Source organism: Acomys minous (genome assembly GCF_964271855.1).
Source record: "Acomys minous genome assembly, chromosome: 6".
Lineage (NCBI taxonomy): Eukaryota > Metazoa > Chordata > Mammalia > Rodentia > Muridae > Acomys > Acomys minous.
This window is the reverse complement of record NC_140487.1, coordinates 24,780,140-24,795,977: the sequence shown is the minus strand read 5'-3', so window position 1 is coordinate 24,795,977 and position 15,838 is coordinate 24,780,140. Positions and strand designations below refer to the sequence as shown.

The 15,838-nt window shown below is 39.7% G+C and overlaps 1 protein-coding gene across 1 annotated transcript in view; it reads left to right on the top strand.

Moving 5' to 3' along the window:
- Positions 1-14,210, top strand: part of CFAP69 (cilia and flagella associated protein 69) — a 51,098-nt gene extending 36,888 nt beyond the window's left edge. The window contains 9 exon segments of the mRNA XM_084786931.1: positions 823-941; positions 3,474-3,555; positions 5,673-5,865; positions 7,768-7,905; positions 8,393-8,469; positions 10,380-10,577; positions 12,739-12,825; positions 13,246-13,350; positions 13,998-14,210. Of these exon segments, the coding sequence (XP_084643057.1) occupies positions 823-941; positions 3,474-3,555; positions 5,673-5,865; positions 7,768-7,905; positions 8,393-8,469; positions 10,380-10,577; positions 12,739-12,825; positions 13,246-13,350; positions 13,998-14,165 (1,167 nt within the window). The 3' untranslated portion in view covers positions 14,166-14,210.
- The last annotated feature ends 1,628 nt before the right edge of the window (positions 14,211-15,838 follow it).

The following is a 15,838-nucleotide window of genomic DNA, read 5'->3' as shown; positions in this document are numbered from 1 at the left end:
GGGGAAAGGTTGAGTGGTAGTAATTTTATATAAATGAGTAAAGGTTTATGATCACTTATCTACTTATTCCCCTTTTGAGAACATTATAACATCTTCCATGGTACAGACTGATGCCTGAGAAAAAGTTCCTAAAATCACTAAGCTCCCATGTTGATCTTAAAGTGTTCGACATTATAATAATTTACCATCAAGAACTAATGATGCATGAGTCCAATTTCTTAAAAACAAACTACTTTTTAGATAGGTTGATTTACTTATTTAATGTGGGTGACTGTTTTGCCTGCATGTATATACACTCACTACATGTGCCCTCGGTTCCCTCAGATATCAGAAGGTGACAGATTGCCTGGAGCTGGAGTTACGGGTGACTGTGAGCTGCCATGTGGGTTCTGGGACAAGTGTTGTGAACTGCTGAACCGCCCCTCCAGCTTCGAATGAGATCAATTTTTAACCATATTAAAAGTATTAGTTTGGAAACTAGCAAAGTAGTTTGAAAACAACCAAATCATTGCTAGCATTATTTTCAGGTAGAAAAATAGGTTTAAGAGATAGGATGAGGTAGAGAAGAGAACACTTATATATTTATTCCAAGAAGTGATTGAACAACTCTATTCAGGGCTGGAGAAATGGCTCAGTGGTTAAAAGTGCCATCTACTCTTTCAGAGGTCCTGAGTTAAATTCCCAGCAACTACATGGTGCCTCACAACCATCTATAATGTGATCTGATGCCCTCTTCTGCAGATAAAGCACTCATATACAATAAGTAAATAAATAAATAAATAAATAACAAACATTTAAAGAAAAACCAACTCTATTCAACAGGAAATGTTTGGGAGTGAAGGAGTTGACATAGTTCTTCATGTAATGAAGACAGACCACAAGAAGTTACAGATTGGCCTAGGCCACAACGTCCTTCTCTTCAGTACTTTAGACTGCATTTGGTGAGTATTGCTATGACCAAGTGAACACCCCGGTATAAGAAAATTGAGTTTACAGCTGCCGTTTTCTTCCCTCGAAATCACACGAGAGCACTAAGCCAGTGCCTTTTCTGTTAGATGGCCTGAATGTGAGCTTGAGAAGTAACCGAAGCCTGTCACTCAAGCAGGGAAGCCACTCGTTTCAGAACCTAGCTGTTGGTTCTGATGTACTCACAGTCCAGCCATGTAGGAAAACATAGCGATCCTGACTCATGCGGTGTGGTGCTATTACGTTGGCTCCTTTAGGCACTCTGTTCTGTTCCATTGACATCCATTTAGCCTTTCTGTAGCTTTGTGTTGTCTTCAGAATCATGACTTTTAAATATACCTGAACACTTGGTACAATAATTGTTTCTCCTTGTTCCTTTTTCTTCTTAGCTTTTGTTGACAACTTAGATATGTTAAGTGTTGTCAGAGTTCTCCAGAGAAACAAAATTAATTCATGTTATATGGAAAGGAATATTTACTGTAGGAATTGGCTCAGTTATAAAGGTTGATAAGTTCTAAGCTGGAAAAAAATAAAACAAGCTAAATACCTATCTTTGCTTCTTTTCTAATTGCTGTGACAGAAGACCCTGACAAAAGGAACTGAAGGTAGAAAGAGTTTATTTTAGCTCACAGTTCCAGGTTCCAGTCCATCACTGGAAAGGTCAAACTGTCAGGAACTTAAAGCAGCTAGTCACATACATCCACAGTTGAGAGCAGAGGGAGAATCAATGTATGCATGCTTGTGCTCATCTTGTTTTCTCCAGTCTTAGATAGCCCAGGGAATGGAGCTGCCCACAGTGGATGGGTCTTCTCACTACAGATAATGTAATCAACATAACCCCCCACAGATTGCTCAAACCAACTGGTGGTCTCTTGTTTTAAAGAGGAAGCCATTTTTAACCAAGGAACAGGAAGCTGACCCTAGGTGGTTTTAACGCATTGAAGTAACAGGTAACAGTCTGTTACTAATGACTCATCATTGTTGTTATAAAACAAAAAATGCCAAATCACTTGATTTCACCAGTGAAGACTCAGAAGCCAGGCTCTGGGGTGAAAATTTGGTAGCTCAGAGAGGCAGAGAAAGCAGCCAGCTGGCTGTCCTATTCAGCTCACATCCCAGAGGAAAAAGCCTTTCTTACTCAGCTCACATCAAAAATGAAAAAAGCCAAAAAGTCAAAAGCTAAAAGCCCCAAAGCTGGGCCTGGAGAGAGATGGCTCAGAGATTAAGAGCACTGACTGCTCTTCCAGAGGTCCTGGGTTCAATTCCCAGCAACCACATGGTGGCTCACAATCACCTATAAAGTGATCTGATGCCCTCTTTTGTCATGCAGGTAGAGAACTGTACACATATTAATAAATAAATAAATCTTTTTTAAAAGCCCAAAAGCCAAAAGCTCCTCCTCCTCCTCCTCCTCCTCCTCTCCTCCTCCATGCCTTAAATACCCTTTTCTCAATGTCCTTCCTCTTTGTTTAATCCCTGCAGCTGGGTGCTTGCTTGGCTTCTTGACCTAGGGTTAACTTTATTCAATCCTGTTTACAGAAAACTCTTGGATTAAAGGTGTGTTCTAGGGCTGCTCCGCACCTCCACTACTTTTTTACAGTACACAGAATGTTCTTGGGTTAAAGGTGTGTGTTAGAGCTGAGCTACACCAAACAAGAAACTGGTTTTTTACAGTTTACAAACTTGGGGTTCACAATGGGATCAAATATCCTGCAACAAATCATTGTCACTACTATTGACAATAGCTTTGTCAGCTTACTAAGAAAACCACCTGAGGAAAATAGTAGCAGTAGCCGTGGAAGCAGTTTCAGTCCCTCTGCATGCAGCCCACGTGGACCTGAATAGTAGGCACTGTAGCAAATGTTAAGTGCAAGGAGGAATGTCATCAAGAATCATCATGAAATTTAGCAGCACCAAACCATGACAGAGATGGTAAACAGATGAACTTGAAGAAACAGTTCCTACAGCAACTGACTAGAGGCCGTTAAGAGTCGTCAGTGTCATGAAAGTAAAGGAGAAAGTTCCACTTGCAACAAAAAAGTTGTAGAGAAGAATTACTTGTTATTAGTTTTTTGTTTTTTGGTTTTTTAACGAGTTTAGGGTTGGAGAGGCAGCTTGGCTGTGAGAGTGCATGCTGCTCTTCCACAGGACCTGAGTTCATTTCCCAGCTCTGAGTTCATAAGTTCATAAGTGCCTGCAACTCCAGGTGCAAAGCTCCTGATGCCAACCTCTAGCCTCCTCAAGTGCAGACACACACACATACACACACACACACACACACACACACACACACACACACACACACAAACACACAAAAAATAGTTAAAATTAAACTACATTTACAAAGCTTCTTCAGAGTTTCCATGTCTAAAGTGAAAATGAGTTAGCTACTTGGTTTAGTGAATAAAGTGAAAGCATTGCCTAACAATGCTGTCATAGGAAGAAGGCCAACAAATTAAGTCTAACAGCAGATGTCTGATGAATGACTGCTCTCTTTTCCATTGAAGGTGCTGCATTTTGGGGTGTTATACTTCTGAGGATTATTTCCTTGAAGAGGAAGGGATTTTCCTCCTTTTGGATATATTGGCAGTAAGTAATATCCACAGTGCTCCAACATGAAAGATAAATATGTCCAAACCAAGTAGCAGAAAACAGGGTCTGTGAATAAACGTGACCTAAATCATATCAGATATAGTGAGGGTTATTTGTGTTGAGGTTTTTTGGGGAGACAGAGGTGGAGGGGGAGAGGAGACATGGTCTCTCTGTGTAGGACCAGCTGTCCTGGAATTGACTGTGTAGATCATCCAGCCTGGAACTCACAGAGATCCTCCTGCCTCTACCTCCTGAGTGTGAGGATTAAAAGTGTGTGCCATCATGCCCAGCCAGCTACATTGTTTTAAATAAAATCCCTCCTAGATATTCCCAGAACACCTAGCATATTAAGGGTTCTGAACATTCTTTCAGTTAAGGAATTAGTATGTGTAGGTCAGTGTTCCCAAAGGCGAGTAAGCAGATGTTTTTTCTTCTGTTCCATCTACCTGCCAAGAAACAGTTTATGACAAGCTACTCTGTGTCCTGTATCAAACCTCTATCAACCAATCAGTAACTTCCAGTTTTCCCCTAATATTGAAGCTATGGGTAACCCTAGAAAAAGATGACCCTTTTAAAGGAGTGTTTGCAGTCCAGAGATAATATGAGGGCCACGTGGTGTGTCAGGGGGGAGCTAGGAGTCTCTACCATGAAGCTGTGGGGAGCAGATCTCAGCTCTATTGACTTGAATTAGGAGTGTAGTCAGTATTATAACAGAAGGAAGTCATGATTTGTTTCAGAAAAAAAAATTTAAAAATTCATGCAGAGTCATACCCATGTCAATATAATTCCCACACTTCTTATTTTATTAACAGAATAATAAACCTACTTTGATTTGACAAACATTCCAAAATTATCTGTGTCCTACCATGTCCTCGAAAGGGAATTTTGTAAATTACTCTATTCATAGTGTTTTCCTCTATAAACCAGGATAACAAAAGTATCTGTCTCATCCCAGTATAAAGAAGGTTAAATGAGTGACCGTGTGTGTGTGTGTGTGTGTGTGTGTGTGTGTGTGTGTATGTGTGTGTGTGTGTGTGTGTGTATGTTTGTGTGTGTGTGTGAACTCAGTGATATGTACATGGATATGCGGTACATATGTGAACAAAGCTACGTTGGCCTAGATTTGCCTATACACATTATTGTAATGTGTTTGCTAGGATTATGCTACTAAATTGTGCTTAGTGTGGATCTAGTCAATAAATGTAAGAATGTTGTTACAATAGCTTCTCCTGAAAGTGAAGCACAGGAATAAAAAAAAATCTACCTAGATATATAGATATAGTTATAAAGGGGATTTGTTAGATTTATTAGAATGGTTTACAGGCTGGTCCACTAGTTCAACAATGGCTGCCTACCAGTAGAAGGCCCAAGAATGTTGTAGTCTTTTCAGCCCATGAGGCTGGTTGTCTCTTTTGGTCTTCCAGTGTATGCCAGAATCCTGAAGAAATGGGCTCTAATATCAGGAAGAGTGCACTTGCTAGCAAGAGCAAGGGGGCAAAAAGAGCAAGCTTCCCTTTCCCATGTCCTTTACTCAGGCTGCCAGCAGAGGATGTGGACCAGCTTAAGTGGATCTTCCCACTTTAAATATTTAATTAAGAAAAAAATCCCTCGAAAGTGTATCCAGTCATTTGGATTTTAGTTAATTCCAGATGTAGTCAGTGGACAACCAAGAATAGCAATCACATAAACTGACCACATTTGCAATTCAAACAAAAGGTTATGTGTCCTCTGTACCAGAGGAATTATCAACAAAGAGTGCTTTACATAGAAAATGTACTATGTGGAACGCACTGTTGTAGGTGGGATTTCTTAATAATTATTTATTAGGTTTGTTCTTTGACAATTTCATGTATGTATACAATATAACCTCTTCACTCTCATCACTCACCCTCTCTTACTTCTTTTTTATCCTGTCATCCTTCCCTTCTCCCTATAAATCTCTTTATTGATTTAATTTGTAGTATTTGCAAATGCTCATTGGATGACTTACTGGACATTGTCACAGTCAGATTGCTCAGAAGGACCTGGCTGGTAATCTAAATTTCTCTTTCAATAAAATGCTCATTCTTAGTATTCATTACCATTTTTTTGTCATTTTCTGTTTCCTTGCAAAGCTGAACCAAAAAAAATTCTGTAATCTGATACTTGGAATAATGGTTGAATTTTGTGACAATCCCAAAACTTCTGCTCATGTTAATGCTTGGCGAGGGAAGAAAGACCTGACTGCTGCTAGTCTCCTAATTAAACTGTGGAGAAAGGAAGAAAAGGAACTAGGGGTAAAGCGTGATGAGAATGGCAGGATCGTTGGTAAGTGTGCTCTGAAGTTTCAGGAGGAACAGTTAGAGGCATGTCTCTAGAGCTTTAAAGAATACAGGAATGTCAGGATGCTTACTTACCTCATTTTGTGAGGTTGTTACAACAAGCTGCTGGGGAGTTTGTGTCATAAATTGTGAGTAACTGGAGTCTCGAGGGGATGGCTCCGTCAGTAAAGGGCTTGAAGGACCTGAGTTCTGTCCCAGAACCTCAAAAAGCAGAGCAAACACATGAACAAAAACAAGTTTCATCCTGGCTTTGGGGACGCAAGCTCATCTCCAGGGCTCACTGTCGAGCTCGTAGGACCAAGTATGCCAGGCCAGCTGCAGACCCTGTCCCTGCCTCAAAAACAAACGGATCTCTCTCTCTCTCTCTCTCTCTCTCTCTCTCTCTCTCTCTCTCTCTCTCTCTCTCTCTCTCTCTCTCTCTCTCTCTCTCTCCTCTCTGTCTCTCTCTCTTCTCCCTCCCCCAAACAAATAAGTTGTGAAAAATTAGAACAAAATTGAGTAAGTTAATAGTGGGTTCACTTTTCATAGACTATTTTAAAACATGGTATTTAACTATATTCTTTAACTCAGAAAGTAATGGTACTTCCTAAATAAATTTAGTTGTGGGGTTTTTTCTCTTTTTTTTTTCTTATTTTCTTTTCTTTTATAGCTAAATTCAATGATGTTCCATTTAGCAGTTAATTTTTGATAGATAAATGGTATTTGATATTTGACAGCATACTTTATAGTATTTTGTGTAGTGGTGTTTATGTATTTTCCTTTTTTTACACAAACGGGATTGCACTTTACTAAAAACAAGTAAAATGTTCACAAGTTTTAACTGCCATATTCTAATAAGATTGATGATATCAGAATGTGTCATTGACTTGTAGAGTCTGTGATCCTATGTTATGTCTTATGAACCTTTCTCATTCAAATCATGTTTAGTAAAACTATTAGTAATATCTATATTAAGTCATTAAAATACTACCACTTAGGATGATTTCTGTCTCTAATCTTTTTGTTCTCTGAGTTGTAAACTAAAATATCTGAGATATCTTTTTTCTTTATGGCATAATCCATTGAAACCAATCAAAATTGTTGAATCAGTATTGATCTAGAACTTTATATTTGACAAGCTTTTTTACATTAAATTATCACCTTTAGAGAAGGTTTAGCTATAGGCTACAGAGAAGGCTCAGCAATTAAGAGCACTTCCTACTCACTTAGAGGACCTGAGTTTGAATCCCAGTATCCAAGTGAGATAGTTCACAGCTGCCTGTACCTCCAGCTTCTGGAAGCCAATGCCCTCTTCTGGCTGCCCTAGCACCTGCAAACATGAGGCATACACTTGCCCGGACATACATACATAAGTAAAATTCTTTAAAAATTTTAAACTGTATCTGTGGGGCTTTTTTTTTCTTTTGAGACAGCATCCCCTCTCTAGCCTCTGCTGTCCTGGAACTCTCTTTGTAGTGCCTCAAACTCACAGAGCTCTAATTGTTTCTGCCTCCCACATTCTGGGATTAAAGGTGTGTGTCATTATGCCCTATGTATCTATAACATTTTATCTTACATAAGTAAGAAAAATTAAAGCTATATAGTAACAATTACTGATTATATTTTCAAAGTAGTAGCCATGGGCTGACAGTGTAGCAGCCATGGACTGGCAGTGTAGCAGCCATGGGCTGGCAGTGTTGCAGGGAGCTCAGTGGCACAGTGCTTGCTTGCCAGTCCTAGGATCGATTCCTAGAAATTAAAAAAAAAAATAGCAAAGCACTACTATGTTTTTGTTCTAATTTTTAAATATATATATTTGTATTTTGGTCCCTTTTACATGTTGAATAAAATCTCAAATATTCACTGTGGCTTTTATCTCTGCCTTCTATGTTTAATACCCAATGATTAGATACAAAGAAACCTCTGTTTACTAGTTTTCAAGAAGAGCAAAAGATCATGCCCCTTCCTGCTAACTGCCCATCAATTGCAGTGATGGAGGTTGCTGAGAACATCCGAGCAAAAATTTATGCCGTGTTGGGCAAACTAGGTAAGAAACCCCTGAAGTTCACAAGCATTTTGGTGTGAGGAGTATGGCTGCACTTGCTTTTGCTGCAGAGTCCACTGACACACAGGAATAAAGTCTCTTTCTACAATAAATGCATGTTTCCTCATGACCTCAGTGCCCAAGTTATAACACCAACCAAAATTTCAAATTTTGCAATGTGTAGCGGGACCATGAGCAGTTCATTCAGATGTGTAGGCTTAAACGTTGGCATTCTGAATTATCTCAATGTTTAAAGTCTTTGCTTCCTATTAAGGGAAGAGTTCTCATTTGCTCTTTAGCTTCTGATAGTAAAAATCTCTTTGACTATGACCGAAAGAGAACGAGTTCTCTGCTAGTGACTGTGGAAGCATAACCTGGCAGGAAAAGTTGTTGAATGAGTATCTATTTGCATTTGTTTTTACTGTAGGGATACGATGCTTCAAATAATTTGCTACTGTTAAAATAATTCTCTCTGTACAAACTTTGATAGATTTTGAAAATTTACCTGGCCTGTCTGCTGAAGATTTTGTCACCCTCTGTATAATACACAGATATCTCGATTTTAAAGTAAGTACTATTTCAATAACTTAAAATCTATTGTGTCACAAACAGATTGGGAAATAAAAGATATGTCCATAACTGGGACAGTTGTTTAAATACTCTAGTAGTCTCTTTATATTTTTCATATTATGATCAAGTAAGCATAGCACTCTTTGGGTTTCTTTCACGAGACAAGATTTTATATAACTGACAGCCACGTACCTCACAGTAGTACAACAGAGTAGCTGTACATAGAAACTGACAAATGGCTGTGACTGCATGCACAAAGCCTGCACAAGAGAAAACCAGGCCATCCCATCTCGGACCAGGGAATCCCACGGCTAGCTGAGAAGCTAGGGGCAGTTGAAGCTGCTAGGAGAGGTGGCTGTTTTCTAGAGTGTTGCTCCCCTGATAGGTTACCCATGCTCCAGTAGTGGATCCTACATCTGTATGCACACTGACAGTACTAGTGGATTTCATGGATTGCTGTCAAAAGAGACACAGGAAAATGAGAGAGAAAAGTCAGGAGTGGGGTAGTAGAGGAATTGGAGGAGAGGAAATGGGAGTGGAGCATATAAATTCATATAAATTCAGTATATGAATGTATGAAATTTTCAGTCAGTCCAACTGCTGGCTTGTAGGAAAAGATGAATATCATGACAGAGTCATTCTGAAGCCTGGCAGGATTTTAAAAATAGAGTCTTTACTGTTTGGAAAGCAGTAGAGCTAGAGGGAAGCAAGTTATTGCTTATTGAAGTATTAATTCTTACTGATGTATTCTTTATCATTTCTTCATGTCATAAATCAAATCTCACTTAAAAGCAATTAGGTTGCTTAGCTCTTTGCTAAGTGAACTGAGTAGAACGTCTTTGAAATCTCAGGAAAATCCTCTGAAATAAACATTTTATTTCTGTTAATGTTCGGATTATATACTTGGATATTGTAAAAGAAGGGGCGTAGGCATAATGTTATTGCGCACTGTGTCAAGATTCAAATGCTGATTTCTGTGCCCCATATCTGCCTTCAATCTTATTCTGAAAACCTCCTGCCTCAGTGTTGTGTAAACACTGCTCCCCAGTTGTCCCCTGATATGCCATTAAAGCAGCTTAGAGCCAGTTGCTGAGCAGGGGAGAGAATAGAGCTCTACTCCCTGCCAGCCAAGGGCGGGGAAGAGAGGGGAAGCAGAGGTTCAGCTACAGGCGGATGTCCAGGAGAGACATCAGGAGAGAGCAGCTGAGCAGAGAAAGCCACAAAGTGCAAGATTCTCAAGGATTTACACTGAGAGGAAGCCAGATTAGCATAGAAGATGAGAACAGATTAATTCTGCTCAGTTCTTGTGCTGTAAATCTGGTTAAATAAATAATAGTCCAGTCTCAATTATCTGGGCGCTAGCTGGCTTAAGAGAGAAACTGCAGTATGCGCAATTTTAAAACTAACACTAACAAAGAAGTCTTTTTTCAAACAACAAAAAAATCAAGTTGCATTTCTGTTTTAGATGGCATAGCTGTTTCTCTAGTTCTCTGCATAGATTTTGGCATGATAAAACTGATGAGTTAAAACCTTGAGATTTAGTTACATGCCTATGCGAGTAGATGAAGACCAGGACCCCTTTTCTAGGGCTCCCATGTCCCAGGCTCCCAGAATGTGGCTCTCTGTTCCTTCAAGTTCAGCATGGCCTAGCCTTCATTAGAGGGCTGGAAGGAGGAATAGCATGAGGACTTCGGAAAGCCAGGCTTGAACTGCAGCATCTGCAGCCATGAAAAGGAACAAGCTATAAGGCAGAATCCTCAGGTGTAGCTGCTGCCTTATCAGTCTCAGCACATCTATCTAACTGATTCCCAAGAAGAGCAAAATGGCCAGCACATAAAGAATTATGTAAGATGGCTTCGCTTACTTTTGTTAGCCTAACTTTCTCAACCTAAACTTTGCCATGACAGGTTGGAGAAATATGGAATGAAATATGTGAAGAAGTAAAGTTGGAAAACTTAAAGTTAGTCACTGCCGATGAGAAATCTTTGCAGTCTATTATAGCAGCAACAGAAAATATTGGAAAGATGGTTGCTTCCTTGCAAAACGAGATGATCGAAAGCCAGGCACGCCAAGATGTGCAAAATGAACAAAGAGTATATGCAAAAGTAAGCCAACGATGCCAGAGAGCCTTTGAGGCACATGTTGTTATTTATAAATATATTTGTCTTGTTTGTAAATATGTCAACATTCAATCATTTTCCTTTCTATAATAGTTATTGTCAATGTCATTGTGCAATTTTAAAAGAAACTACGCAGTTAAGAGTTTAAAACCCAATTACTATTGTCAGTGTTGCTTTTAGTATTCCAATTTATTTTTTGGTGTCTTTTTTCTGTGTGTATATGTGGTATATGCATGTGTACATATTTATGTGCATGGAGGTGTGTACCTAAAGGTGGAAGCCAGAGGTGGGTGTTGGGTATCTTTCTTATCTCTCTCCATGGGTTGGTTGGTTGGTTGGTTTTTCTGAGCCCAGATCTTGTGATTTAGCTCCACTGAGAGTCCAGAAAGTCCCAGAGATCCTCCTGCCTCCCTCCCACCACTGGGATAACTGGCATAGGCCACCACAGCAGGCTTTGTATGTGGGCTCTAGGGACATGAACTCAGGGCTTCATGCTTGCACAACAAGCAACTCATTGGCTGACTTATTTCCCAGCCTTGTAATTTGATTTTTTTTCTCCTTTATTTTAGAAGGTAAAGAGATAAAGATAAAAAGATACTTGACACACTTCTGTTTTTGAAATGTGCAACAGGGTAACCTCCCTAAATATATACTTTAAATACATCCTGACAGCTTGTCTGTAAGGGAATGCACAGCTTCCTAGGGAGATATGGTTGTCTTTCACACCTCCCTTCTGTCACAGACCTTTACTGTTTGCCAACTATAGGCGTGTCCATCTGCTTCTTCCTCACCTGAATGCCAAAACACTTATGAGCATCTCTTTTATACATGCCCAGGAAAACTGGTCTGACTTCAGCTAAACAGAGAAGTCAGTCAGGAAAACAGCCATTTCCCTTAAACTTTGCACAGACAAGAAGCTATAGCATAGTTTGTTTGTTCATTTGTTTTACCAGCTAAGAGACATTTAAACAACGTTTTCCATCGACAGGGAGGCATCACTGCTTTGTCTTGGTTCTCTATGACTGCAGCTAAGCACTGTACCTCCTTGGGATGATCTCCGAAGTGTTGTCTATTGCCTGATATTTCCACATAGACTATTGCATGTTTGGCTCTATAGCTTAGGATCTGCAGCCATTCACCTGTGAGTGCTACCCCACCAATAATTGTTTCAAAGTTCTGGTTGCACAAAGTTTTTATGACATGGATACTGCCATAAGCCGGTTGATCTGCTCAGAGCTAGGAAGAAAACGTGGAGCTTATGCTGCCTCGAGGCCGTTAGTTTGTTTAAATCACAGAACCTTTGTCATTTTGACTGAATAGTTACTGGCATGCCTCTGTTCCTACTTTTTGAAGCAATTGTTTAATCACATATTCTTAAGTACTAGGAGTACTGTATTTACAGTGGTGTCTGTGTATTTATATGGCGCGCACACACACCTATGGCACGTGGCCTCTGATCATACATTGCATGGGAAGGCTATTAAGAAATACAGAGCTGTGGGTTGGCAGCTCCCCTTACAGACAGCACTAGCACACTGGACTTAGCAGTCTCACGAAACACTTACCTTGTTGCAATCACAGATTAAAAGTAATTTTACTGACATAATTTTGCCTAAACTAAATTTGACCAAGAGAATCTCTTTTTTTCACCTGTGAATTTCTCTTCACATCCTGCGTTTAGTTTCCTCTAGACTGTATGTCTTCACGAACATGAACTGTGGGAAGTGTTCAGTCTGGCTGGCACTGGACATTACTAAACTGTTTTCAGTAGTTTGCTTTACATTCCACAGAAAGTAATGCAAAGTCTCACCACAAAATGGATAGCCTTTTTCATGTTAAGACTTTTCTTTTGAAGCAAGGCTTCTGGATAGCCCTGATTGTCCTATAACTCACTTTGTAGAGCAGGCTAGCCTAGACCTGAAACATTTCTGTGAACCTCTGCTTCCAGAGTGCTCAGATTAAAGGCTTGCCCAAGCATGCCCAGCAATACTTGATGTTTTAATTAAGTTATATGTTTTAATTTATTTTCCAGTCAGCCTCAATTTTTTCTTTAGCAAAGAGAGGTGATTCCTTTAAAACAGGGACTTCTGAGTCCTTTAGTATGTTTCATGGGAACTGAAATTCCTAATTTTCTTATTTGTTTCAGATACAGGCCACACATAAGCAAAGAGAGCTGGCTAATAAGTCATGGGAAAACTTCTTGGCTAGAACATCAAATGCCAAAACATTAAAGGTAGGATTTTCTAAGCCCTAGCAGTATGCACAACAACCTGCCAATCATAAGGACAAAGGTTTTTTGAAGAAGGAATATTCATTTCTATTTTTCCTAAAATGTTCTGTAGGATGCTACCACTGTTAGAGCCTTGCTGGCTTCTTAGACTGACAACTGAAAGCACAGCTTACAAATGAAAAATGCTGCTTTGCATTTCATTTGACTTAACACTAGGAAGCCAGGGAAGTAAATGTTCTTGAACAACTTGAGGATGATAGCCCAGGAGAGCTGCTCTGCCTTCTGAGCCCTCTCACTGAAGGGCTTCATTTGCATAAGCAGCAGATTGAGGAAGTTGAGAACAAGTGTACAGCCTCTGTACAGATCGTCGACCTTGCTGTCCTGGCAATTAATGTTCTTTTCTTTCTAATTTAAACATTTCAGAAAGCGAAAAGGCTTCAAGAAAAGGCTATAGAATCCTCTAAATACAGTGAACGACCACATAATGCCACATATCACCAAACACTTATTAAAGGCCTTAACACAACGGTAAGATCATTTTTTTTTCCCACATCTCTTAAATGTAAAATTTGGGCTGCCAAAATGTTGTTTTTATGGTTATGTTTGCCTCATGTATCTTGCCTTTTGCTGTTCAAATTCCCCATCGTGAAGGCATATTTACCTCTAAGATACTTGTTTGCCTCCCTTATCCCCACTCTTAGTGCTAGATTAGAGCAGAATCCCCTCTAGCCCCTCCCCCACCGCCCAGGTTTCCTCTGAAGGCGCTGCCAGCTCTGCTCAAGGCTGTGGTTGCATCTCACTTGTAGGATAAGCACAACTCTCCTTTGCCTGTAAGTAAACCAGTGCCACAGTGTTGCTAGTGATCTCTCTTTTTCACAGTGTGTGCCCCTCCCCCCACAAACTGATAGGGAATGGAAGAACACAAGACCACTTTCCTGCCACCAAAGTCCTTATCACTCTCCTAGGTCACACTGTCTCTTATGCTTGGCCTCTTTTTCAAAGCAAAGCATAGGAAATGTGGACTTTTCTATTATTAAAAAGATACTTTATTTTATGTTTGTTTGTTTGTTTGTTCACTTTACATCGCAATTGTAGCCCAGCCCCTCAGGGCCTCCCAGACCCTCCCTCCTCCCCTTCTTCCCTCATCTTTAAATGTTTGTCTTTTCCTTTTCCAGGTACCTTCGGGTCGGGTGGTGACAGTGGAAAGCACCCCTGTTCGATTACTGGGAGGACCTCTGGCTGACACAGACATTGCTCTTAAAAAACTGCCTGTTCGTGGAGGAGCCTTGCAGCGGGTGAAAGTGAAGACACTGAATGAGTCTAAAAAGAGCATCCCTATCTGATGTGCTCTGCGGCCTTCTGAAATAAATCTTACCTGGAACTTTCTAGCTAAGTTTATATTTATATACAAATGTAAGGCAAACGTTTAGATTAAGTGTTTTAGTAAAATATTATAAAAATCAAAGTCAGGATAATATAGTTTATTTTTATTGACAACACCAGCATATGTATCAGAAAAGCTGTCACCACTATCCCTTACCTGAAGTTGTAAAGTTCGTTTATCAGTTAGGACTTTTGGCTCTCCATCAATTACCCCAAACATCTAAAGGACATTTTTGTGGACTTTGTTTCTCCTACCACGAGTGACTTAGACTGTAGGCACTGTTAGATCAAAGGGCTGGAGCTGAGTTAGTAGGCATTCCAGCAGCCCTACCTTATGTTTATCCAGCGTGACACCACCGCTCTGAGGCCATCACACTTTTCTGCTGTTCTTTCTCTCTCCATATGCCGAACAAGCTCCTCTTGAGGTCTAGTGGATGCTGCCTAGGCTGCCCTTTCTGAGAGATGGACAGTCTATTTTATTCCATGATTTAGCTGAGACAAAATTTCAGGCTTTCAAACAAATATGTACTAATCAAGTAAATATGTATTTTGGAATCAGATTAGCTGTTCCATGACTCCATATCCTTAAGGGTTTTTTTGTTTTGTTTTGTTTTGTTTTGCAAATTCACCAATTATGTTAAGTTAAATGAACTTAGCATAAACCCAAACCCATGAAATAGACTTTGAGTCTACAGTAGTCAAACTACAAGATAGATAGAGAGAGAGATAGAGAGATAGATAAAATGATAAAATGCTGGTGCATATTGACCACGTGCAGAAAGCATCAACAGTGGCTTTCTCCTTCTTGATAAAGCCAGCCTGTGGCTGCTCCAGCACACAGGCCTTCCAGTGAGCCTAGCTGAGTCTTCCTTGTGCTGTGTTCTACCATAGGGAACACACTCCACCCAGTCCTAGCTTTTCTGTGTGTCTGTCTGTCATTTCTTCATTCCCATATTTCCCCAGTCAGGTTTCCAGGTCCAAGCAATATAGGACATGGCAATTTACTGAGAGAAAATTTTAACATAACTAAAGAATTAAAAATGCTTACAATACTCATGTTAGCAAATGTTATTTTTTAATTTTTTTTTAAAAATGTGTGTGTGTGTGTGTGTGTGTGTGTGTGTGTTTCACATGCAAACGGGGCAGAAGGACAATTTGTAGGCATCTCTCCTTCCACCATGAGGAGCCTAGTGCTAGGACGTGGTGGTAAGCACTTTTACCCACTGAATTATCTCCCCAGCCTAAATGCTCCTACGGTGTAGCAGAAGATAATTTAGGAGAATGAGGAGACCATTTGTAGTCAATTTAGGTTGGAAGGCTAACCCCTAATTTTATTAATTAAAGCTGAAATGGTTATCACTGATGAAACACCATTTTTATAGTTACTATGGGTGATTAATGACAACTGTTCAGACAAATTTTAGGCCAAAATTACATAGTCGTGCTTTATGGCACTGAACTATTAAACTGTAATCATTTGCACAGAGATTATGAAAATCACTAAACTGTTTCCTACAGGAAACTATGATACCTGTTGAGCTTACCTATAGAAAAAAGAATTTATGCTGATTTTTAAGACTTAGAGTTCCTCCCTTAGTGGGCAAAATATTTTTAACATAAAAACATATTGGAC